Genomic DNA, 26,829 nt, shown 5'->3' on the forward strand with positions numbered 1-26,829 from the left:
GACTATTCTAGTGCTAGCCCCACTATTTGTGTTATTGTTGTGGGGTGTCAGACACAGGCCCTGACGTTTGCTATGCTATCAGCAGGAGTGTACAAATACAAACACATTTGCCTGAGTTATTGACCTTTATCTCCCCACTTTCTTGACAGCCTTCTCCAGTTATTGACAATACAAACACATGGGACGACGCATAACCTTTCATTTACGGAGCGCGCTCTCTCTCTTTTTGTCTCTCTCCCTCTCCCTCGCTCGCTCGCTCCCTCAGCCTGTGTCTCTCTGCTCTTGCAATTTGTTTAAATAAAATGGGGCAGACAATGGTTCTGCTCATTTCTGCCATTTTTCTTTCACTCCAAATTTCAGAGGATAATATCATTAGACCGATACAATGGCTGCTATTCAGCCTAAGATACACAGATATTTCAAGTATTCAATATAGTTTTGACATGCTGACATTAGGGGAGAGTGTTGTTTCCCTATTTGTTTGCTTACAATGTCGATTCCATCATAAATCTTGGATTCCTTCGGCGAGATGTTTGTCTTTATGATGTTCAAATTGCCACAGAAATATATACACGATCAGTGCAATCAAAACACGAAGATGCACGAATAAAAATCATTTTTAAAAACTAAAAACTGCCACGGTCGAAAAAATAAATATTTACAGTGTGTATATGTGGCATTTACATGTATGGTTAAACACAGAGAAAAAGTATACAGAGAGTGGTTTTATTTATGCAGAATGAGGAGCAACATAATTATTCTGAAAATGGGAATGAATCCATAAACCCATAATAAACAGAATAATTTACTGCATCTCAATACAGCATTGAATAACAATGGTCATAAAAACCACTAGTATTCCACTAATGATTCTCCTCCAGGATTTATTGTGTTTTTCAATGTGTGTCCTCTTGCATTTCAGCGTGAAAAATAGCATACATAAAATACGGGTGTCCCCACCAGTCAGCCCCTCTGCAGGTACTTCAGAGCCCCAAAATTAAATTTTAAACAATCCAGACCAGTGTTTGGTGACCATGGTTAATCATCAAGAAACAAAGACATCAAACAATATTTGATAATGAGAAAAATGCCTCCAGGATATTAGGGGATGGGGGGAGAGCACAGCGTGAGCCTCAGCAGCAGAGCAAGGTAGAGAGGCCAGACCAGACACAAGCCGCATTCACATGTCTGTGTGCGGTGATGGTGGGTGTCTGTGTGTGTGTCTGACACACACAAAAAATAAAACCCACACACGCATGCACACATGCGTCAACTTCTATCTCATGCACATACACACGTGGACGCATGTACACACACACACCTCTTATGGAGTTAAAAAGCCATTAAAACATTGGCTCTTTTTTTTTTTTTAAAGTTCATGACGAGATAATTAGAATTCAGTGTACGGAGCCAGTGGTGAGATTACAGCTTTGTGAAATTGTGCTACATTTTGAACTTCACTGCATCACGCCTCAACCCAATTATCTGCAGTTAAAATGGCTTAGTGAGGCTCCAAACTGTGACTGACGAAAAATACAGACGAAACCCCAAAAGTTTTCTTTATAGATAAAAGTGATTATTTCCCACAAATTTTCTGAAAGGCGAAAAGGCTAGATTTCTATTTGATGTATCATTCAAAACAAATATCACATTTGGATGATATCTCAAAAGAGTATTCATATACTGGAAAATAAAAGATTAAAATGTAAATATTAAAATATATCATAAACACATAATTCTTAAAAAAAGAACTTGAATTTTTCCTTTCAGTAATAAATGTAACAGGGTGGTTTCATTTTTCATCAGGCCGGTGTAATTAGTGCTAACTAAAATAAGAAGTTGGACAGACAGGGGAGGGGAGGGAGGGGAGGGAGGGGGAAGGAGTGTTGGGTAATGAGGAGAAAATGTTTTTTTCCCTCTTCCTCTGTCATACTCTTATTGGGTTATCCTTGATTGACGCAGCGTTAACGGTCTGGCCAACTCGAGGCAGATCCAGGAACCTAGTCCGAACGGCAGCATGTGCAGCCACCTCGGACATGCAAATTGCACCCGGGCAACCCGTTGACTATGATTAATGAGCCTGGGCTGCAGCCTTTGTTTCCGCGTGCAGCCGTTTAGAGTGAAATACAATCCCAAAATATTATCAATCCCCTATTAATCCAGTAAATTTGTTCACATCGCACATGTTGTTTTGACCAATTTACAGCCAAAATGTGTTTGTGTGTGTCTGCACGTGCACGCCTGTGTGTGTTATGGGGGTGAGCACAATTGCATTTAATTACATGTCCTCTAATTAAATTCATTAAAGGATAATAAAATAAATGGAAGAAACAGCTTTGAAAGCGAGGGTGAAACACATGTGTCTTGTCTTCCGTGATGTAAAATATGGATGTGGGATTTTCAGGGGCAGTCATGCTGTTCAGGGGGGAACGCATGAATCCGATACCTTGCTAATACTACAGGCATTTCCTGGTTATGGCTTGCCTCATGTTTAAACTGTGAATTTTCAAGCGGGATCCCAGACTCCCTGAAGATTGGAGAGCAATTCTGTGGTGCAGAGGAGTGAAGTCACTTCACAAATGGAAAAAAAAAAGAAACATTATGACAGTAATGCTGACAATCTAGTGTAACAAAATGCTCTGTCTGTATGGTGAGTAATATCACTGGATAAGGTTAGGAGGGACTAATGTGCAAGACATGGGAGGACTTGCAATTTCCTTAAACTGTGTGATGAGTAAAGGAAATTACACAACCTCACAAATCTTAGATTCATCGACTGGAGATGCTGTCGATAAAAAAAACACAGACACATTTTCTCCCCTGCACAGCTACACACTTCCCCTCTGCTGCGAGCAAAATGTAAATGTTTTCCAGGCATTAAGGTATATAAGTGCCATTAGTGGCACAGTGCTTAGCACTACAATGGTGCACCGAGAGCAGTGGAGCAGAGATCAGTGCAGCATCTCGTGGATATCAGAGGGAGACATCCTTTGTAAATTCATCTCCCACTGTGAGCAGGCTTCACAGCTGGTTAACGGCACTGTGTGTACCACTGCCCTGTTTACACGCAGCCTCCAAAGCACTCATCTTTCCCCCTGCATCCTTCCCCTGTATCCCCTCCATTGCCTTGCTCTCTCTTTCAGCTCTCATCACAGCCCACTGTGGCTCTCATAGCCATCAAAGATGTACACAAACTGATTTGTGTGGAGTACATACACACACGATCAGACACCTACACACAACAAAATCTGTGATCCCCTCGCTTTTGGGGCCATTACAGTACACTGGCTTCCAACCCCTTCTCTGATTTTTATCTTTTTATACCATCACATTACACTGATCCTTTTATACCTATTACACACGCGGCTCCCCACCAAACCCCCTGATCCTCTGATACCTAGATGAGTAAACTGCTCCTCCTGCCCCTGACCTCAGCCCTTTGTAGCAATCAGACCAGACTTCCTCAGAGGCCCTGATCTTATCTGGCCATACCAATCCCACTACACAGCTCCCTTTTGTAGCCACCACAGAGCACTGAGCCCTTTCAGACCTAGGGACTGTGCCGGTGAACACACAGCCCGAGACCTCAGCTCATCTCAGACATCATACTACACTGCCCAACAACAATGAGCTCTATTTTCTGATGCACCACAGGTCAGATAGAGCCTTTTTGCTCACCGATGCATTGTTCACTCACAACGGAGGAAACCAGCAAAAGAAAAGACGACAGAATTATTTGATGTCATCATAATGTCAATTTGAGTTCATATTTTTGCACATTTTAAGGCTAATTATTTGTGGTTCAGATCATCTTTGCTAAATAAATTAAATAAAAGAAAACAGAGAAAATATGAAACTCACCATAAAATATCTGACACTTCCACTAATCTGTGTGTGAAGAGAGAAGGTTAAAGAGAAAATCTATTAGGGTAGACAGAGGTTTAGCACTGTTCAGAGACTAATTACACAACAATGCCATTGTAAAATTATATTGATCTCAGGGGATGTATTTGACAAATTAGGTCTTAAAGATTTTAGTCCTATCTCTGTGTTGTCTAAAATCACCAATCCAGAACAAGAAGCAATCATATGGTTCAGAGGAAAATAATAATACAAAAAAATCATTAGTTAATTATTGACTATTTTTCCTCAAATATCAGTTTGTAACTATTAGAAAGCGATAGCTATGGAAATGAAAGCAGTTTGGAGTAAGAAATATTACGACTATAGGCAGAGCAATGATTCATCATTTAAATTTGACATTATTTTTGGCATGTTTCACAAATTTCCCAAGTCTTTTTCGAGCACAGTACATCATTATCCTTGGTCTAAATTACATATTTCTGCTGGGGGGCATTTAAGCATTACTTTCTTGGGTGAGGTGAGAGGTGTTGATGATGCTGGTGGCCCACAGCTGAGGATGGTGCACAGAAATTCCTGCAGGTTGTGTGAAATAATTAAGAAAAGACCAGACCAATACTTTCAGGTAGTAAAGGTGAGTTCATGTCTACACCCCTGAGTCAACCACTGAGAAGGTGAAAGAATACAGTAGACAGGTAGCCATTGATAACGTGCCACTACAGTGGAATTTGGTAAACTTTGTCTCCTTTAAAGAGACCATTAGCACTGCACTCAGCACTCAAAAAGGAAACTCAACAGTTTTATCAGCAGCTTAAAAGGTTGTATTTGAGGTAATATAATGAAATTGAAGTAAGGATTAAAAACAGTGTTTTAAGTGGGACTTTTTGATAAATTGCAAACACTAAACTCCCATAATACTTCAAATCTGTGAAAAATATTGATATAAATCGTCGTCTAGCTGTACTGTATTATACATACGCAGTCAGAAATTCGCCCCCTTCTTTCTCCTTCTCTGTCTCTCCCTCTTTAAAACACACCTCTCCTCGTCCGTACAGGTAATCATCTTCATTTTTTCTTTACTTTCTCGGACTTAAGAGGTTTTTCTTTTGGATACCGTGCGTCCATTCATCTCTAGTACCTGCCTTCGTATCGCCTGCGTTTGACGATAATCCAGTGATGCTTCGGAGATGCAGAGAGTGAGCTGCAGCATGTTTTGACGAGTCACCGCCTTCGTGCTGCAAGGTAACCAATCACCGGCCGGCATACTCAGCTCCCTGGATGGATAGACCAATCAGCGCGCTGCTCACACAAAAGTCAGCTCTTCAACTTCCTAGCGGGAAGCTGATACAGGGACCTGTCCAGGCAGCAAGAATCAATGGTAAACAACGCTTTAACGTGATATTTATCGCTCTAAAGTCGTATTTGACATTGTATTGCCTGATATATGAATTCAGCAATGCTTCGAAGATGAGGCTAAATGTTTTATTGTGTGTCGTACGTCTAGCGTGTCGCGTTAGCGGTAACATCAAGCTAAGTTTTCTTAGCAATGCGGGTACAGCTGATTTTGACAGCTGACAGATCAGATTGCGACAGCAGCATCCCCTTACAAAACTCTCCCTTTCTGTTTGCACAGATAGAAACAACAGCTAATCAAAGGAAGATGAGACTATCCCGAGCTGAATATAAAGAGATAGTGAGATGGACTGATCAACTGAGACCTACACGGCAGTGTATGAAGATGCTAAAGGAAAGATTTCCAAAGTAAGTAGTGACACACTGGACTTCCTACATGTGCGAATGTATTGTTTACAGCTGTACATGTGTTTGTTCAGCATGACAGTGTGTGAAAACGCTATTCTGCTGTTTCTACTTTGTGAATAAATGATTAATGAAAAACAAAATGTTTACATTATAATTTACATACATGAGAGACGTTAAGGTAACTTTATGGTCATATATATATCATAGTATTAGATATTTATAACTCCATTTTATTCACTCTTTATGACCACAAATTAATTCCACACAGGTTTCTGTATAGGCTTCCACCACAGCATTAGCCAATGTTTTGCCATGCAGCGCCTGCACATCCAGCAATCGAAGAGAGAGGTTAATGGTTGTGTTTGCCTTTCTCCTTGACACTGAGGGCCCTCACTTTATTGAACGTAACATGTGTAATCCCCCAAGGCCACTAGGACACCATGGCTGATCCCGTCGAGGTCACTTACAAAGTCGTATGTATTTGGAGCTTCCTACTTCCATCGTGCCCTAATCACCAATCTAGAAGAAGGTATCAGGTCCCCAAAGGGGACACAGCAGAGCTTGAGCTTGCCTTTGTTCTCACTGTCAGCATTTTACAGAATATGTCATGCGTATAAAGTTCATCCAATATCCTGTATGTTTAGGCACCAACACTAGGAGGGCCTTCTCATGTTTATTTTGAGTTTCCCCTCTCCTGTTGGTTTCCTAATCCAAACTGTCTTTAGCAAAATGCCGTTTTTTCAAAAAGTGGTACTGGTGGGTGTAATAATTAAAGGAAAACATTGGACGGTTTTCATTCCAATAATTCTGCACGATCTCCCTCTCCCGGAGGTGCTGGCTTTTTTGTTTAGTCTTGCTGGTTATTGTTATTATTTCGTTCACCATAACCAATCTTGGGGAGGCCCTTGCTCTTTAAAATCCCTGAGTCTCGTCACTGGGCCTGACAGACAGGCACGGCAGCAGTGTTTTCACAGCCTGCAAAATTATTCTGGTTGTCCAATCAGCTGAGCTGGGCTCTGGAGGGTTAGTGATTGGACTGGCAGGAAATCAGGCTCTTAAGACATAACATATCGACTAGGCCATCCATCATCTCTTAGCATGCGCTCAGGCACGGCAGTCAGCCACCCCCGCCCCGCACCCCTCCTGTCCCCTTGGACTGTGTGGGAGCCCTGCCACTGCGTAAATATTGGCCAGGCTGGGGCTGGCAGGGGAAGGGAGGGGGTGGGATGGGGGGGTTAGCAGTTTGTTGTGGACAAGTCTGCGCTGAGGGGGTGGGCAAAAGATTGGTTGGGTTATAACAGTGAGAGATATAGAAAAGACAGGTATCTGGATATTGAATCATTTCACATCGCACTTGGTGATTTCCAAATGATGCAAGAAATGTTGAGTGAACTGGAGACTCGTGTTGTCTACTAGTGTCATGGCGGAGGCTGTGGTAGTTTTTTTTTCTGTGGCATGTGCAATATTTTGCAGATGACACACCTATTATTTTAAGGGCTAATTTCATCATGTGTAAAATATTGTTTCTTATATTTTTATGCTAACTTTTTTAACATCAGTCTAATGCTAGTAATTAGTTGCAATGAATTATCTGTTATTAACTTTAAGTGAAATCATATTCTCATGATATCATGGCACTGTGTTATCATTTTATAATTTTTTGTAGACTAAATTAATGTTTATCAGCAAATTGTAATTAAAAAGTAATACAGATATAATATTAGGAATTATTACAAATGAAAGATTCTGTAATACAGAAGAGTATAACACATTTATGTATTACATCATTGCATTGAACATCAATTTTAATATTTTCCATGCAGTTTTCCATATCTTGATATCTATTAATATCAGAAAATGTATATACTGATATTGATTTTAACTATATTGCCCAGTCTATTGGATTCAGAGCCCCGTATAGCTGCTGCTGGCCTATCAATTATAGATTGGTATCGACATATGTTATATATGTTCTACAATATGCGGCAATATCAAAACATAATTTTTTTATGGAACATAAAAAAGTGTGTTTGTGTTCATATTTTGTGTATTGTATACTGTATGTAAAAGAATATTGGCCGATATTTATTGAAATCAGAATTTTCTTCTTCTCCTAACTATTTTTATTGGCCCCAAAAATCCTGTATTTGTCGGGCTCTAATTAGATTTGAGTTTTAATGATATACATGAATGTGAGTAGCCTTTATCCTCAATTCTCTGAATGCTGCATTGAGTTCAAAACCATTTCATAATCATTGCTGTTGATCGGGGACTTAAAGGGAGGAAAATTTAAACTTTGAACAAAATGAGTGCGATAGGCCATTTCAAGGTAATTTCCACGGACGGTCTGTCATTCTCTCTGTTGTACTATGAGTATGGGTGGTGGGAGGAGAGAGGGAGTGTCCCATAGACAGACAGAAAGAGAGAGATTGTGATGTGGAGTCCCTCATCTGTAACGGCTGCATAACACAGATGTTGGGAGTCATCTGTCAGCCTGGCCTCTCTTGCCGGGCCCGAGCTGCTCTGGGGGGAAAAGAATTGGACACGGTGCTGTCACTTTTTACCCCCACTCACAATGGAGGGACATGCAAATATCAACCCCCATTCCTGCCCTCTCTTCCTTGCCCTCCTCTTAGCCAGCCGTGGTGTCCTGCCTAGTATCTGGACCGCGGCTAGGCAGCGAGCGGGGGTGTGAGGGCTCGTCGCAGGCCGGTGCGGGGGGAAATGTGACATCAGTCCCATCACGTCCTTCTCTTGCCTCATATTAGAATTGGAAATGATGGGCTGCTCTCTGAGGCCTTGCCTGGCTTCCCTTGGGTCTAGAGGGGACCCCAGTCCTTCCACCCTTTGTCCCCAGAGAGAGTCTGTGTAAGAAGGGCGAGAAAAAGAGGGAGGGTATGTGAGAGTCCTCTGTGTCCTTCTGTGCTATATTATGAATGAATTTGGATGTAATGATTGCCCCCCTCTTTAAAATGCCATTCAGCTCACTCCTCATATGGCTTTCACAGTCATGGAAGTAGGAGGGTGTGCAGAAAGGGGCAGATGCCTCGGTTTTGGAAAACGCTTAAAAAGTAAAGTGTGAAGCATCCCTCCCCTCTAAACATAGTCTCTGCCTCCTCTCTCTCTTTTATTCACACACACACACATACACACACACAGCTCCCTGGTGAGGAGTCCCTGAACGTTTTTCGAATCGGGCCCTAATGTGCCGTTTTCATCAGCACTGAGGCGGGCTGCAATATGGTGCTGGGGCTCGCTCTGGGAATATGAATGTTGATTAAGCATGCGTTCAGCCTTTTGAAATTCTGAAGAAGTGTCAGAATAATGGATGTTGAGCAAATGTCAAGCATTTGTTAATTTCTCTGTTATTTGGGGTTTATCTAGCATGATCTTTGGAGGGGAAGCGCGGGACAGGGTTGTTGTGGCATGTGCCATTGATATGGTGATTTCTTGGCTACAGACACTTTGTTTTTGATGGTAATATCTAGGCTCAGGACGAAGCTTAGGGACTGGCTCATTGATTATTTATTGTGGCTGTAGTGTTTATCTCTTCTTTTTTACATGCTGGTTAAAGCTAAGGGTTTGGTAACAGGCGCGATGCATTAAACTGGAAAACTCTTTGTACATCATGGTGTAATTTTGTAGCTCAAGAACTCAACAAAAGACAGATTTTTGTTTTATTGTTATTGTCAGCTCCTCAGTAGAGCTGCAACAATTAGTTCTTTAATCGATTACTTGATTAATAGAAAATAAAATTGCCAACTATTTTGATAATCATTAGTTTTAGTAATTTTAGTCCTTTTAGTCACTGTTTAAAGACGTCACTTGTGGATATGGGATGATGAGCATTAATGGCAATATTTTAATAGTGAAAATAATTGGCAAATGTATTGATAATGAACATATTAATTAGTTGCGGTCTTACTAAAATCTATTTATGCTGGAAATCTGCTTTTATTCGTTTATGCCATCTCATATTTTACAGTGTAGAGCACAGTTTTGGAAATCCAAATTCCAATTCCCAAAATGTTTACGTTTTAAGGACTAACACTATTACAGTTGCATACGTCCAAGATTCCCCAATCACTTCTTAGAAGCCTTAGAATGAATGGCAATGGAATCGAAATTACAATATCCAAATGGCAAGAAACTGCAATTTTATGACAAATCTAAAAAAGTGCAATAAAACAGCATTATAATAAAGTCCTGCCCTGGCCTACAAAGCTTGCTCTCCAGATGTAAAAAAACATACTTCACAGTATAAGAAGATGGAATCTAGGTATATAGCTTAATTAGGTAGTCAAAACAAAATTGCTGTTGCAGTTGCAAATCATAAAAATATTACGATCTCTCATCAGACTTCCAAGTTATCTACGACAACTATCTTTATTTATATTTTGGCCCACTTCATAACCTGAAAATTCACATTTTTATCTCCAGTTCAGAATCATGTCACAAAGATCAAGGTTTCTGAAGGTAAACACAGTCCCTTCTTTGTAAGGTCAGTGGGGATCTAAATAAATACTACTTACTCATATTGGCCAATTCTGAAATATATATAATGTATCAACAGTATTGATGCTAAATGTCCCAGTTGGAGTGTTTCTAACTGTGATTTCCACTATTGTCTGTGCGGAATCAACTGAGTTACTCTGTTGTAGCTATTGTTGAAGGTACAATTCTCCAGCTATGTTGTAGCCTGGAAGTGGCAATGACATTACCCAGAGACTGATCTGGTGCAGAGCCTGTGGGGGCAGCCCTGACGGCATCCAGCGCACGGCCTCACACTTCTGGCTGCCCATATTGAACTAAACACAAACTGGCAGTTGGGGGCTTAGGGGTACAACCCTTGGAAGGCTGAGAGGCTGGCAAAGTAATTCCGCAGCGTTATGTGGTTAGACGAGCATTGGAAGGGTGAAGGGATGAATGAAGTGTAAGCAGAGAGGAGAGATGTGGAAAGAAGAGAAGCTATGCTGAGTTTACAACTTCATGTCAGGCTAAGGACTTCATGAATAATAGATGCAATCAATTACTTGATTAGGAAGCACAGGAATGACTACTTCCTCCTGATATCTTAGGGATGTTGTCCAGGCATACACTTTACATTGTTAAGGCTTTTCGGCTCATTGGGCTAAAAACACTGAGGTAAGCAGCCTGTTGCCTAAGTATTGTACAGCAATTATAAGGGACACTTTCTTGGATTGCTAAACAGAATGAGATGTTGATATAAGTACAGGCAAATTATTGACAAAGGAAAATGAGCTAGGACTGGGCAATATATCAATATTGTATAGTTATCATGATATGAGACTATATACCTTAGATTTTGGATGCTGTAAGTGCTGTCTTTCCCTGATTTTAAAGGCTGCAGCATTAAAGAGATTGAATTTTCCGAACTCACCACACTGTTTTACTTGTTCTAATACTTGCCTTTCCCCATGTAGCCTTTAGATCCACATTACTGATGATTTTTACCGAAAATCTCATTGTCTAATATTTGTTTTTATTTTATATTTGTTTGTCACCTAGTCCTTGCGTTCCAAAAGTGCTTTTGAGGAGATTTTATAATATCGGGATACATATCGTGTATCGTGACATAGTCTAAAAATTAGACTCCAACCAATACTCGATTTCTTGAGCTGATGCTGATGCCAATATCAGGAAATGAACACTTCCAATATCTATGTATTGGCCGATATGCGCAATCTTTTGCAATGATCCGTCCAATGTAGTTATCAAACAAAGAGATGTTACAAATGCAGGATATTTTCCTGTTTAACAATAAAATATATTATCTAAAATGACATCAGTGATTAACAGTAATCCCAAGCATCCTTTTTTCTGCATTATAATATCTAGAAAATGTTTACATGTAAACATATCGATGATACCGATAAATCTGTGATGTGCCAATATCGGCCGATAATTTCAGCCAAACGATACATTGTCTGTGCTCTACTAAAAATATCGCAGTACTCTTTAAAGGCAATATTACCCAGCCCTAGTATGAGCTATTGTGAGTAAGACATATGTATTTTGCCTTGTGCATGGCAGTAGCACCAGTGCTGTCCCTCAACCCCCAAAGCCATACTTCACACAGAGGGAAACCTCCAGCTCTGAGAGTACCACAGTTCAGCTGGGCAGCTTTGGTAGTGTCTTGCCCCAGGTTCTCTTTGCATACTGGGATCAATTGCAAAAGAAGAATGAAACAAATTGCCCAGAATGGTACAAGTTCCCCAGCCACGCTTGGGGGGAGTAGGCAATTGGTCAGCGTAATGTGTTTCTTTGCCAGACCAGTGGACGCTCGCCATTTGACAGATAACACAGACCTCATTTTCAATTTCCGCGAGAGTTTGCAGAAGCAGCAATGACAGTAATTACACTATAACAATGGCGACACACCATAATAGTTATAACATGTTTTGTCACCAACAGAGTCATGAAGATCCCCAGCTTTCAGCAGGAATCACAATTAGGGTGGTGATTGCATGATCTTTCCCGCTCTTTAAGTCACCATTATATAACAGTTCTGACATCTCAGGGCACCTCAGCAGACAGAAATTTTAAAGATTGTAATAAAGTGAAGAGGCCTGTGAAGGGGTCATATTTTTCGTCTATTAGGACAATAGTAGGCAGTGAGATGCCCTGTTGTGCTTCTGCTGAAGCCATTTCTGTGCACAGTCCCCTGCAGGCTTGTAGTTTTGTATGGCCTACTGCAGAGAGACGGTGGGGCGGGGGGGGGTCACAATCAGTAAATGTAGTGGAATATACTCTGAGTCAGGCTTTTGGTAAAGCGTTCTTCGGTTATGGAAAAACATTTTAATAATAATAGAAAATTAAAATAATAATATATTTCTTAAACTACAGGAAATCCATGACTGTTGTTGCATTGACTGTAATAGGAAGACGGCTTTACAGTTGTTTTGCGGAAACAAAGTAAAACTAATTTGAACTGTAAACACCATCGTGCAAGTATTTGTCTGAAGCTGCATGACGCACTGAGATGTTGTGTTTGTTTCTATCTCTTGTCAAAATATATCACATTTATACATTAACATTAACATTTATACATTTTTCTGGCACACATTTGTTTTGCTGCTGATGACGGTAGGCTTAGCTGCGAAACAGATGTTAGCATTTTGCCTATCAGCATGTGTAATTAGCAACATTTGCATATCCAGAGTGTTTAACCCACATTCAGCTGTTTTTTTTACTTTATAAAATATTGATCTATAGGAGAGTAAATGCTTAATATATTACTGTCAGCACTTTTGCTTGAATTAAATCTTAAATATATAAATCCTAAAGCATTAGCTAATATTTATGGTAACAACAGTGTGGATAGCAATAGAATAAGGTATTAAAATGTAGCAATATTTCCAAAGACTTTGAATCATTTCATTCCCTTTTCGAAATAGCTTTGTTGCCATTAGTAAAAATATGTGCTGCTATGGCTCAATTAGCCAGATCCATGCCCCGAAGAGTCGCACCATGCAACACTCTCTGCATGCAGATCCACCAAATGCTAAGTACTGTCGCAGCATATGATACCAATGCCATTAGCCAGGTGGCTTTCATTACCTAAATTACAGCTATTGTTTATAATTAATTATTTGTAAATAGGAAGATTCTGAATATAATTGATAGCTCGAATTTCCCCCTTCTCCTATTAATTAGGTTGATGGGAATTTCTCAGCGTTTCGCTGCTGCTTTAAGACACTGATACACTCTGAACGCACGAGGAGATAAGGCGATTCAACACTCAAACAGGAATTTGTCAGATTCATAAGCAGTGGATAGCCTAACTTAATAGAGCCTAAAGCACTGACCAGACAGGCATACCAGCTCAGTGACAAAGTGAAAGTCCCTAATTGTTTTTAATTTAATCTGCTGCTTTACTATTTTGGGTGCCAGTGCATATTAATGCTCTGTCTTATGTTGTAAGGAAGGGTAATTAGGTTGAGAGAGAATGATTCCCAAACCACTCTTCTGTCTCCCAACCTTCTGTTTCCCCATGTTCTAATGATATCCAAGAGGGAGAGATTTTTTTTTTCCTTCTCTCATAAAGGTCAATGTAAGGATGCTCTGTAGTTTCACAGACTCTTTTTGAAATGAGTTTTCAAAGATGTTCATTGTGTGCTTTGATAATTTTTAACCAAATAATAGCAAGTAGATTAGTATTATACCTATATTGTGTTTGATTTTGGATATTATATTATATAGTCATGTGGTTCGTTGTCTTTTCCTGGTTTTAATGACTGCACTGCAGTAAACTGTTGTAATTTTCTGAACTTACCAAACTGTTCTAATTGTTTAAATACTTGCCTTAACCCACAAAGCCATTATATCCACATCACTGATGATTATTCATCAAAAATCTCTTATGCTAATAGTTTGTGAAAGTACAGATCGTCGTGCCGACAAAACAATATAATATTGAGGTATTCATGATATTGGACTTTGTTGACCATTCCTAGCATTTATGAAGTTATGAAGAGGGCTTAGTGAGTAGGACAGAAAATGACGAACTCAATTGTTTACATAGAAATCTTAGATAGATTAAAGGTGGATGTTTTCAGATTCATTCTGAGAAGAAATATGTCTCATCAATTTTTTTCAAATAAGTGACATTCATATCCAAATCTTGTTACCTTGTTGTCTCTTTTCTACTTCATGTTATATCATCATATGTTATGTCGTGCACAAATCTGAATTAAAAAACTGCTCATTTGCTTTCTTTTAAGCCAAAATGATAAAAAGAAATTAATCTGGTTTTAGACATTTTTCTTGTATCAGTGTAATTATTTTCATAACCACTGCAGTAGAGTCCCTCAAACGCTGGTATTATGAGGCTATGATATGGATGTTCCAGTGAAAATGTAGCGCTACTGTGCAGCAGGCAGATCAGATCCCCATTGTGAGACAGCACTTGCCTCCATATTTTAGCATGAAGTGAGCAAACTGTGCCCAGGAGAGCACAGGTTGGATATACATTAATGTAACGTTTGCAGTAATTTATTGTTAATGTCTGTTAAATGGAAAAAGGGCATTATGCAATATGAGCGCAGTGTAAAATTTGACAGAGTCTATAAAACGCACACAACTCTTGGTATGGATCCAGGTATCTGCCCTCATCTCTTTACATTGCTCTCATTAATTTTGTTTTTTCAGTGTTCAAATCTTAGAATATTTGGTGATGTTTTTGTACTTGTTACATTTTTATTATAACCTTTTAATTTTCAGCAACTTTGATGCGTTTGTCCAGTTTAAATGTTGGCAAACACTGATTGGGGTAAAAGAGAAAAAGGAAAAACAAAAGTCCCCAAAGTTCTTAGTGTTTTTGAAACACACATGTTTTCCGAGATATTTGGAGCAGTTTATGTCCCTTTAAAGTTAACAGGGTATAGATTTAGCAATTAGGCAATAATCATGCTCATTATAGAAAGTAATCCATTTAAAACCTAACAGATGTCTGTTCCAACAGGGGGACTGTGATGGTCCCACACCAACAATAAGGCTGTAATGTTGCTGAAATGCTCAGGTGCAAAGGTTGAAGTGTGGAAGAATTTTTTTTTTCTCCTCCCTTAAGTGTCCCACATGTTGACAGTTGACCATTTAATGGCCCACTTAATTGCAGCAGCCCCTTTGTCCCCGAGCATCATTGAAAATGAATGCTGAGGTGGCGGTGTTTTCTCTTCTTCTTGTTTACTCTAAACATTTGTTCCTTCGCTTTTTGTGGCTATAACTTTGTGGTTGATGAGACTCATCCGTGTGATGCGTCGAGCCCCCAAGAGTTTGAATAGTTGAGAATTAGCTGTTCTCCAGCCAGAGCTGTAAAACTGTTCAAAAGTGGCATCTGGAGAACCCAAGATGACGTCTTTGGTGGGGTTAGTCATTATAAACTATTCCAGCGGTTGAAATGCTTTTATTAAGAGATGGTCACAGACTGAGACTCCAGACAGAAATCAATGTTTGAGATTCCTTTGGCTTTGTTTACACGTCACATGGTTGTTTCATGGTTTATGGTGATTGATGTTGAAGGCCTATGTGGACTCAATATTTCAATGCAGATTGGAAGCTTCGGCTTCTCGTCAGTATTTACATACAACTCTCAGGTGACTTGTAACGAAAAGTCCATTAAATTTAACAATCAAGTGTACTGAGAGCGGTATATGGAGACACAAACCACTGGAGACCATTGCAGAGCAGTTTGTGTATGGCCATGTGTACATGCTTCCCCTTTTTTTTTTCATTAATATGCATGTATCATCCAATTAGAATAATATCTGTCACAGCTTTAAATATCTTCAACTCAAAAGATGCTGTGGGGGTTGGGGAGGGGTATCGAAGGGGGCTGCAAGTCCCTGTTGGAGCTGCCTGTTTTCCAGGTTTGCCTCTCTGCCAGGTGTTTGACATTGACTGGAGCTGGAGATGAATGTAACTTATGGCAACCCATGGAATTGACCGACTCCTGGGAGTCCCAGCTTCCTGCAGTGAAAGTTTCCATTTTCAAAGCCCATCAGTTGCAGTGGGAGGGCTCCAGAGCGGCCCATATGCCAGCACTGACAGTGAAGCAGGAAAACTTTCTCCTATCCGTGTATCACACAAAACATATACACACACTCGCAGTGGTCAGACCCTTTGCAAAGAGACATCTACCAAAGCAAGGAGTTATTGTCATTATTATTGTGAATTCTCTCACTCGGCGATTGGACTTGAATCCTCTCCGTTATTTGCATGAATGTCATTCAATTTCTCTCCAATTTTGTCATGTTTTGTGCCTTTGTGTAGTTTTACTGCACTTCAATTAAGAACAATTTAGCTTTCAGCGCTCTCACTGGAAAGAAAGGGGAGGGAAGAAGATGGTATGTATGAATGAGTGAAAGAAAAAAAAAAACAGGCTATATTTTTCTCATCTCTCATACCACACACACAACCTCCCCCGTTCTCCCACCCCCCCACGCCATCGTGGCAGGAATCCTTTGTCAGAGGTGTTCATCTGGAACAACTTTGCCACACTTGTTTTCATGTTCTTTTAGATTACAGGGCAGCTGGCCCCAGCTTTGAAGCTCCCCCTCTCCCTTTGTCTCTGTGCAATGCACTCTGGTAATTAACTTTGTCCTTCTTTTATTTGTTCCAGTCACTCGCAGTCCACTCTTCTGAGCATCTTCTCCCTGGAGTACCAGGTTAGAAGTTTTCTTCTTTTGTGAGCCCTGACAGGTGCCTAATTGAATGATGAATGTCCCTTTATTTCTTTGTAATTGAACTGCCAGCTCTCTGATTGGTTTGGAGGATGCCCCCCCACCACCATACCCCCGTTTATTTCACCCCCCTCCCACCTCCTCCTCCTCACGTTCACGTTGAGGGCCCTTGCCTGCCTGAGCCTCAGTGGATGTCTGCCAAGTCTTCCCATCCATCTGTCTAATAACATCTAGCCCCTGCTTATTTGGTGGACCTGTAATAAATTATGCTAAACCATTATTATTCTGACAATAATAATTTCCCCGTGTAGTGCGGCTGCGTGTGCTAAATGTTTGCTGACTCGCACTGTCACTGCTGCTTTCCACGGCTGACAGCGGATGATGATAAATGGCCGCTGCCGCCAGTGGCAGAAGGCAGCACAGGCAGAAAATGGAGTCATTTATCATCCCCCTGACAGGTGTCAGTCACACCGCCTGTCTCTGTGGAATTACATTTTTTTGTGTGTAGTAGTTTTTAAATAAGTTGTTTTTCAACCAATGCTCTTCCTCTTTTATCCCCTGTCCTCATCCTTCTCGGCAAAAATGGCAATTGAATTGCGTGGAAATGTCAGGGTCTGGAATGTGGAATAGGGTCATTGTTTGATCGAAAAGGGGGAAATGAATACATGGTTTGAGTGAGTGGGGGAAGGAGGGGATGGGCTGTTTGAACAAGGTTGCATTGGCACACTTTGACCCCCAGCAAACTTATTGAAATTAAATTACTCTGACCCAAGATCTCTTGTGCTGGTTGATATACAATAGAGCCTGAAAGAGGAGCTGAGGCTGCAGGTCATTCAGGTGGACTGAAAAATTCAAAGCTTTTGCATTTGAATGAATTTAATGGAAATAAACTGCCTTTTATTATTATTGTTGTTGTTATTAATAATAATAATAATAATAATAATGATAATAATAATAAAAGGCAGTTTATTTCCATTAAATGAATTTAATGGAAATAAACTGCCTTTTATTATTATTGTTGTTGTTATTATTTATAATAATAATAATGATAATCATAATAATAATAATAAAAGGCAGTTTATTTCCATTAAATGAATTTAATGGATGGAGTCATTCAACTACAGTATTATAATAATAATAATAATAACGATAATAATAATAATAATAATAATAATAATGATAATAATACTGTAGTTCTTTTTTGGCACAAGCTCCTCATCCGCCATGTTGTGAGATTTAACTCAAATTTCCTTATTTACAATACATAACCCAGTAAAGAGCCTCTAAAAGTAATTTGTTCAATCAGCATAGCCATCTAATTGGCTATATCATATAACATTTGGAAACAAAAGTAACACGACATTAAAGCTGTTGTAAGTCGTCGTCTTAGCTAACTTCCTGTCCATTTTTCAGTTGGCGTCCCCTCCTTCCTCTCTACGTCACTGCATGAACGTCCAGCTATAATCACCAGATAATCACCTTGTTTCTCGAGCAGACAGGACCGCCTCTTGATGGTGTTCCCTGTCCTGATTGGATAAAGTGGGCAGGGATACCAGAAAATGTCTTTTCTCTTTTACTGTTTGAGCGGGAGTAGAGAAGACATAGGTTACTGACCAAACACTCAGTAACAGTGATTACTGTTGGAAGACAGAGCTATTTAACACTTTTACTTTTTCACATTTTACTAAAAATATATCACTTACAGCAGCTTTAAGTAACGAGGGATTGTCATTATACAACACAGGTTTGCATAATTAAGTGAAATTTGGTAGACCCCTAATTACATCTGTGTTCTCTTTGTGACAGAAACGAACCAAAAGAACAATCTCCAGACACCATGCACCAGATGTTATTGAAAGCCACTACCAAAGGTGCTGTATTACTTTGTTTTGTATCACTTTATTGCTCTTCCCTCTTCTGTCTAGCACTCTGTGTTTATCTTCCTCTCATCTCTATCACTGCTTTTTCCTTCAGCCTCCCACTCTTGTGTGCACCCTTTGTCTTCTCCGTTCTGAGAAAGGGACTTTGGCAAGTCCCTTCCTCAGTCAGAGAGTAGGTGGGCCACCATGACAGATATAATCTCCTCCAAACAAATCACCACCCTCAGGATTCATTCCAGACCTCCACTTGCACCTGCTAAGTTAAGACTCTGTTCTCCATGTCAAATTGAAAGCAGAAAAATAAATAAATTACCAGCGATTGGACATTTGCCTTACACAGGCTTATGATTGGATGATTATCTGTAATTCAATGAATAAGGATAAATTAGAAAAAAAAAGAAAAAGAAAAACAGGCTGTAGGGGGGAAAGCCTCTTTGCATATTGCAATTAGCCTTTATCTAGCTTATTAGGCCATTGTTCTGGGGAAAACAAGGCTGGATAATGCACTTCTAATCCACTTAGAACAACAAACCTCAGAGATGATCTGGGTAAGATCTGAGGGGAGCTGCAGTTTTAGCTGGCGAGGGAAAAAAGGCTTTTTGGGCGGCAGGGGTTAACTAACTATCATATGCTTGTCTGGCTTCAAGGAAATTTGAAGCCCTTCAAGCAGTGCTGTTTTAACCGCACTGAGCCTGCCATATGCCACCTAGGGCAAAGTCATCAGGGACATTAGCATGTCTTGGCTAGCCCGGTCTAGTCCCCTCTACCCCTTCTGTCTGCCTTTGTGGGCCATGTTTTTTTTTTCACTGCTGTTGTTCTTCTTTGTTATAATAAAGGTATCTGAGAGAAGCCAAGGCACAACCCACTGCTCCCGTTCTGCTGGAGTTGGCCAATGAGGTAATGACTCAACCTTTAAGGTTTCTCTCCCACTCTCTCTCTCTCTCGCTCTCTTTTTTTCTTATCTTTGAAAAAGAAAAACTCCTCAACTGATGCGTACTTGTTTTTTAGTCAGGCAGAAAATTGGCTGCAGTTTTTGATTTTCGCCCTTGTCTGTTAGTCATTATCAAAATTGGTAAAATGGTCCATTATCAATTATTTAATGTAATTAGCTCTCGCCTCCATTAAGCAGATGTGAAAATACTTCTTGTGTTTGATTATATAATTTTCCAAATTGCACTTCAGGCGGAGTTGTGGCAAACTGTGGACAGGTGAGGGCAGGGTCATTGGTTGATTCTTCTCTTCATCACTTCATCTTGTTTACTTTAGTAGGTCAGTGTAGGTTTCGTCCTCTGGTTGATGTAGCAAACGGTATTCATACATATAGTTATTTAGGTAGGGCTGAATGATATGCAAAAAAAATCATATTGCGATTATTTTGACAGATATTGTGATATTGTGATTATGAGTCATGATTATGAACATTTTATTTATAGTGGTTTTTCATCAATGAATAGGTGACTGGATAAATAGAAGTATACCCCCCTACAAAATGAATGTAAAAAAACATGAGAAATGAATAAATAAATAAGTAAACGAATAAGAAAAAAACAAACAACAAAAGAAAACACATGCTGCAAAGTGCATTTGGCCAACCTTTTAAAAACCCAGTATTTTACAGATTTCACTGCAGGTCCAGAAAGAGGTACAAGGCAGTTGTTTGAAGAAGAGACAGTTCTACTGGTCCTTGATGTGCTGTAACACAGGGTTTCATATTCTGAGACACCTGAGGGTTGCCAGATAGTTCGTGTCTCAGTCTTTCAACGTGCAAAATGTCCATCAGTTCCTTCAACCCGGTCTCAAACAGTCATGATTTTAATGGGAATGGTAATATTTGCATTTCATTTGAACTGAAAATAATATTAAAATGATGATGTGATGTTTGCTGGGGTTTGCACCAAACAAGCATGTTCCTTTACATTTTGAAGATATGATTTGTAGGCTGGGGCTCTGTAGAGCCACAATGCTTTGTATATACTAGTTTGTTGTGACACATTTTACTTTCAGCACAACAGTGCAGCTCCATATTGTGATCTTGATTATATTTCAATTGATTTGTACATGTATGTGAACTTCAATCCAAGTTATTCGGGTGGAGAACGTTTGTGTAATTTTTTAAAATAGCCTCATGCTCTAAACACTTCAATTATTCACATGACCAAGTTTGTGAATTTCACATTAGTGAAAATTAATCTACTCAGTGGCCACTAGTGTTTCTTACATTTTGCACCTATTCAGTAAATTAGCGTTTCTGTTAGAATAGTACCAAAGAATCAACCAACAGTTCTTACTCGGTAAACAAAATGCAGCAAAGGCAGCTAATGTGACTGAATTACTTACAAACTAATATTGTTTTGTTTTCTTTCTTATTTATTTATCTTTTGTCATTTGAATACATTGTTGTCTTGTGGTCTCCTCTTATTTTTATTGTTAGAATAGGCTGCATAACCTTTTAAAATATTTAAATGCACATTTAAATTTTTATTGGTGCTTACACCGAGCAACGAGATTTGAGGGTTTCTTAATCTAAAATCAGAGTAGTTCATACGCATCAGTGGCAGCTCAAAGCTAACTGCCATTATTCATTCTCCATTTAATTGACACATGATTTTTTTTTTCCTCCAAAGGATTAAATTCAGCTCAGAGATAACTGTCTATGAACCATTTAACTGTCATTTTAATATGCTACTTAACATTTAAACCAAGCACTCATGGTCTCCCAGACCGCTAATTGATGTAGTTTCATCCCTTTATGAGACAATATATCTCCAACAGAGGGAAATGATTAACAATGATGAAAACTATTCATGGATTTCTTTTTTTTTTTGCCCCCAGTAGTCTTCTATGAATGACGGGTCTAAACTCGACATTTGCTGTTTTTTGCATGCTTTATTTGGCACTTTATGTAAAGGTTACTTAAACAGTCAGGGTTTAGAGCAGGTGCAGTTATGCTGTACTGTTTGTGACACCCATTAGCTTTGGCGGCTGATAAAACCAGAGTTTTACTGAACAATAATTGTTTTCTGCAGGATTTCAAGGCTGTGTGAATCTTAGTCACATGTTAAACTCATGAAGTGCCGCGATCTGACTTGAGAACGGAGATGGACTCATGATTAATATGAAAATTAGGGAGATGCAAGTACCTGAACTAATCAGGTGGTCCTTATTCAGGCTGGGCCAGCGTTGGTAATGTTGCCATTTTTCATGTGTCAGCCCTGATGCAGGTTACCAGGATCTGAAGCGCTCTCGTTATCCGAAGGTGTGAATGGAGGAAAGGATTGAGAACAGAGAAGACAGGGAGAGGAAATGAGGAGGGGTAGGGGGAGAGGAAGGAGAGCCTCTGTAGCTGCAAGCTACAAATGCTAAGAAACAGCTCAGAAGTCTTAATGAAGATATAAACTCGGCTTTCACCCTTTAATTATTATAGACACGTTTGGCCTTTTTTACACGATGCCTTCTTAGTGCAATATTATGGAGATGTTAACAAATACTACTGCGGGTAAAAAGACATTGTTTAGAGAGAAGCCGCTCTGCTCCGAGCGTTACTAGGAAGCATCAGAGAAAAGATGAAACCCACCACTCTCACTATAGGCTGAGGGCAAATTCACTTTTGGTACCCAATTATGCTAACAAGAGAAAAAATTATCCTCAGCTGCAAGAACGTTGTGTTTCATAACGAGCTGGCTAGGAATGGCAGTCTTCAAGCAATGTTTTAATTCCCTCCCTACTGAAGAGGCTGTGAAATTTCTGTTGTAAATGACTTCATGTGTCGTCTTATTTGCAGCGTCTGTATTGTTTAAACTAAGGCAAACACAAAACTTTTGAAAAATACATTCGCTCCATTGCTTCAAAACATTTGAGACTTTTTGTGGTTGATACCTTTTAATTGATAATATCTGTTGTTGTTGTTTTTTTATTGCATACCATTTGAAAAGTTTTTGTTGTGATTTTATTTAGAATGAGTGGAGATGCATTGTGTTGATAACAATATGGTCAGACAGACACCTTCAGTATCAGTCATTAGTGCTCCCTTACCTGTCAGGGCTTCTCCCTGCCCTCAAACCAAAAACATTGCACACCTCTCAAGGTGTCTTTTGTGTTCAAAGAGTGCTGCAGCCATAGGTTCTCTCCTTCCTATTAAGGACTGCATTCCCACAGTCCCTCCGGTGTGTCCTGTTGGTTTGTGCAGTTTTGCCTTGGTGATCATCCTATGATTAAAGCCTTCCATTGTCTCTAGCCTGTGTGCTGCTTTCTCATACGAGATGAGAGACTACGGTTGTCCGCTTGACAGAGGCAAAGGCAATTCAGCCGGGTAGCCTGGCTGCGTAATAGGCGATCCCTTGTTCCTGTGGGAAAGGTTACTGCAAAGCAAGGCTTTCAAAGACCAATTTGCACAGGGAGTGTCGAAAGTTAGGTCAAGGTTTGGAAACGCAATAATATCATTTAGAGCCATTACAATCATTATTATCTATGTGACATCAGCCAAAGGTAGGTTGACCGTGCAATTTCAGTGCTGTAATTCTTTGGTTCTTTGAAATATGTTCGCACTTCCAGCTGGATATGCGAGATTTAGTCTGAAGGTTTGTAAATGGAGTAATTCTCCAGAGAGGGATAACAGTTCCACTATGTTTTGAAGTCGTATTAACTCGCTGGTGACGCCATAGCCTGTTTTTTTATTAAGGAAAATTCTCTTTTGTGTTGTCCAATCTATGTAAAGGTGGATCTGTCTCCTGCACTGATGGCTCGTATCATCCTGGACAGGTACCTTCAGGACCTGGAGGGTGAAATGCGTGAGTAACACTTTTTCCATTCCCCACTCTTTCCTTTCTATCATCCCTCCCATCAGTCTTAATTGTAGCACTTTGTCTTCTGAATCTCCTTCTGTTTGAGTCCCAATTCCAGCTCTCGCTGCTGTATTTTCAGCCTGTCCAAGCCTAATGAGAGACAGACCACATTTAGTAGAAGCCGCATCCCAGCGCACATGACTGGCAATTAAGCACTGGGAGGACCACCCACCTCTCAACTGCAGCGTGGATCAATGCTAGCTCACCTCATCAGTGTTATTTATAACGCCCCTGATTTCTTTCCTCACCCTCCTTCATCCCCCAATGCATCCATCTCTACCCCCTACCTTTTCTTCCTCCCTCATCCCCATTTCTTAATCCCTACTGGGGTCCTGTGAGGAAAAGCGTGGCAGGAAAAGCAAACCATTCCTAGGTAACGCTGATGGACACGCTGCGGGAGAACCAAATTCCAGACGCAAATATTTTTGTTGAACATGTCAAAGAGATTGTCCAGAAATGGTGTGAATAATTGTCCACGCACATTCTGGTTAGTGTCATTTCTTTTTTTCCCTCTCTAGACCCTTCTTATGTCATCCTCTGTAATATTTTTTTGGCCAAATACTGGCATCAGTTGCAGTTCTACCTTTCTACATGTGTCATTTGTTAACTCAAACAAAAAAAAACCCTTCCTTCTCTCTTTTTTTTTCCCCTCACTCGGCAACTCCTGATATCACATGCACACATGGGTCCATGTCATTTCAACAGGCCGATCTTGAGGATTGTGTGAGTGTCTGTGCAGTAGTCAGTGCTTGGAGTGTGAATCGCATGATGTCAAAAAGACGTGCTTCCAATTTAATCAAGAAAGAGATTAAAGTGGATGTGTGTTATTTTCAACTTCGCCACAGCGCAGCCATTTGTCAAAGTCAAAGATGTGATTGCTTTGGACCCACCGTTATCCACTGCCTGTCAAAATACTAGTCTGAGCAGCTTGTAGAACAGAGCATTCATCCAGGAGAAGCACTCCGTCTCGGATAATAGCACGCTGCATCCCTCCATCTCCATACAGTGGAAACGTGCTTTATTATTGCTCAGAATAGATCTGAAGCGGATGAAACTTCCTGGATGATCGTTGTTTAATTTCAAAACAGTGATGTAAGCGTGCCGTGTTTCGGTGTTCGCAGGCTAGTGACTAATGTCATGGTTCTTCTTGTAGAGAGTGATTTCACAGAAGCTAGATGGCTTTTACAGGATAATCATAGATCCAAATGAGCCCGACTCAGACTACATGCTGTGACGAGACACTATGATTTAGATCAGATTAAACGCACATTTTGTAATTTCCTTCCACTAGGGGTCTCTCAATCAAAACAAAAGATGTAAGTAGCGCAAGATCATGGGAGTTGTTGTCTCCATTGTTAAACTACCACCATTTCCGATGAAAATCGATCTATGTGACTCAGGCAGGGAGGGGAGAGTTAAACGCACAGGAATTTAGCTAACACGACGACAACACTTGTAGCAGCGTTACAGCAGAAATGTTTAATATCTAATCAACATACCGATATATGGACATGCACCGATGAAAAGCGGCAAAAACTGGATTGGCCCTACGTTGCCTATTAATGAAAGACAATACCCCTTTGCCAAAAGTTAAATATTTACTGAAGTGCAATTTGTGTTAACGGTACCAGAGACTAGGTTTAATATTTACTGTTTTAGTTGTGTGGTTTTATATGTAGCATATTTTTATATTGGTTTACGTTTTGATTCTATTGTCTGAATATTATTAAGAATTAGAAAATGTTCATTGCTCTTTGAAAGGGTGTACTTGCATTATTGTGCTATTATCATCATATCATTGGCATAAAATAGTCTTAAAATGACTATAATATTGTTTATCAAGATTATTTCTGGGTCAATATATCATCCAATAAAATAATTTATTGTGACAGGCCTAGATGTCATCATATTGTACCTTTGCCAGCTGTAAACTCACTCGCTTTGAGGGTGACTTCTGTTTTGACAGAGTCTCCCTTCAGTGTCCTCATGACCCGCCTGGCCTTTGCAAATGAATTGCTGCCCACATGGACTGCGCGGTCAGATCCTCCAATCTCCCTGTGTGTATATTAGACTCCAGTAATGTGCTGCCATTATGAAACAATGCAAGGATAATTGTCTTTGCTGGCAATTAGCTAACAGGTTGGTTCACTGCTATTGTCAGGCATATCCGTCATGGCCCCCTGCAGCACTAGACTGTGCTCCAGTGTGCGTGTGTGTGTGTTTGTGTGTTTTTGTGGGACTCCAGAGGGAGGGCGGGCGGGCAGGCGCGCTGCAAAGATCAATAGACTTCTATATAAGGGACATTACCCCCAACTGGGTGAGTGGCTTGCCTTTGCCTAGCACCATCGTTTTTTTATTCCCTTTCTCCTTCCCTTTGCATTTAAGAGACACAGGAATGGGGCCTTTGGGACTGTGGAATATATGTACAATCACTAGTGCTGGATCAATACAGAGTTTTAAATTGTTTTCTGTCCCTTCCTTGTTTTGTTTTGCTCGCTTGTTGTTGCGCCCCCCACCCCCACCCCACCCACTCCCTCCCTCCCCTCCCCTCCTTCCTTCCTTCCCACTAGCTGCACACACCACCTCAACATGACGACACCACCAACAAGCTGCCTTCCCCCCTCTCTCCTTGCAGCAAAAGTATTGGAGAGAGCATCAGTCAAGCAGAATGAAAGACTATCTGGTGGCGCTTGTAAATAAATCAATACATTCAAAGCAGTTTTATCACGTATTGAATATGATATCAACATCCATAATGCTCCTTGTCTCATGAAAACAGACCGGGCAGTAGAGGAGGAAAGGTCACATGTGCACTTTTACACTGTTTATATCCACTATTTTAAGGTCACTAGAAGCTGAATTTGATATGATTTGTTTGGAAAAATCCAACATTTTGAACCAGTTGAGACAGCTTCAATGTTTAGTAATTTGAGCAAGCAAATGTGTGGTGTTTTACTGATTATCCAAACAACTTACTTTAAATTGATTATTGTAAACTTTGTCTGTGATCAAGTTAATGATGTAAATGATGTATTACCTGTACTGCAAGAAAAACCTTTTTTAAATGTTCTCGTCGGCAGGGACAGATGGAGCTTTCACGGATAACTGATTAGTTTTTTAACTATTAAATAAGTCACCAACTATTCTGAAAAGCAATCTTTCAAAGTTTGTTTTGTTTTGTTTTGTTGTTTTTTTTTGAAGATAAAAAAATTGTCTGAGTTTTTTAAAAGTGAATGATTTCTGTTTTCTTTGCTCCTCTATGTAAGTAAACCAAATATCTTTAGC

At 39.9% G+C, this 26,829-nt stretch overlaps 1 protein-coding gene across 2 annotated transcripts in view; it reads left to right on the forward strand.

The window, feature by feature from the left end:
- Window positions 1-5,217: 5,217 nt before the first annotated feature.
- cdin1 (CDAN1 interacting nuclease 1) overlaps window positions 5,218-26,829 on the forward strand; it is a 60,029-nt gene continuing 38,417 nt past the window's right edge. The window contains exons 1-6 of one of the 2 annotated variants that reach the window (XM_073482683.1): window positions 5,218-5,239; window positions 5,495-5,622; window positions 16,763-16,808; window positions 18,630-18,694; window positions 19,540-19,600; window positions 23,418-23,490. In XM_073482683.1, coding sequence (XP_073338784.1) covers window positions 5,237-5,239; window positions 5,495-5,622; window positions 16,763-16,808; window positions 18,630-18,694; window positions 19,540-19,600; window positions 23,418-23,490 — 376 coding nt within the window. In that variant the 5' untranslated portion in view covers window positions 5,218-5,236. Of the gene's footprint in view, window positions 5,240-5,494; window positions 5,623-16,762; window positions 16,809-18,629; window positions 18,695-19,539; window positions 19,601-23,417; window positions 23,491-26,829 lie in introns of those variants that run through there. The other variant, XM_073482684.1, reaches the window with a different exon arrangement.

Source organism: Pagrus major, chromosome 16, assembly GCF_040436345.1.
Source record: "Pagrus major chromosome 16, Pma_NU_1.0".
Taxonomy (NCBI): Eukaryota; Metazoa; Chordata; class Actinopteri; order Spariformes; family Sparidae; genus Pagrus; species Pagrus major.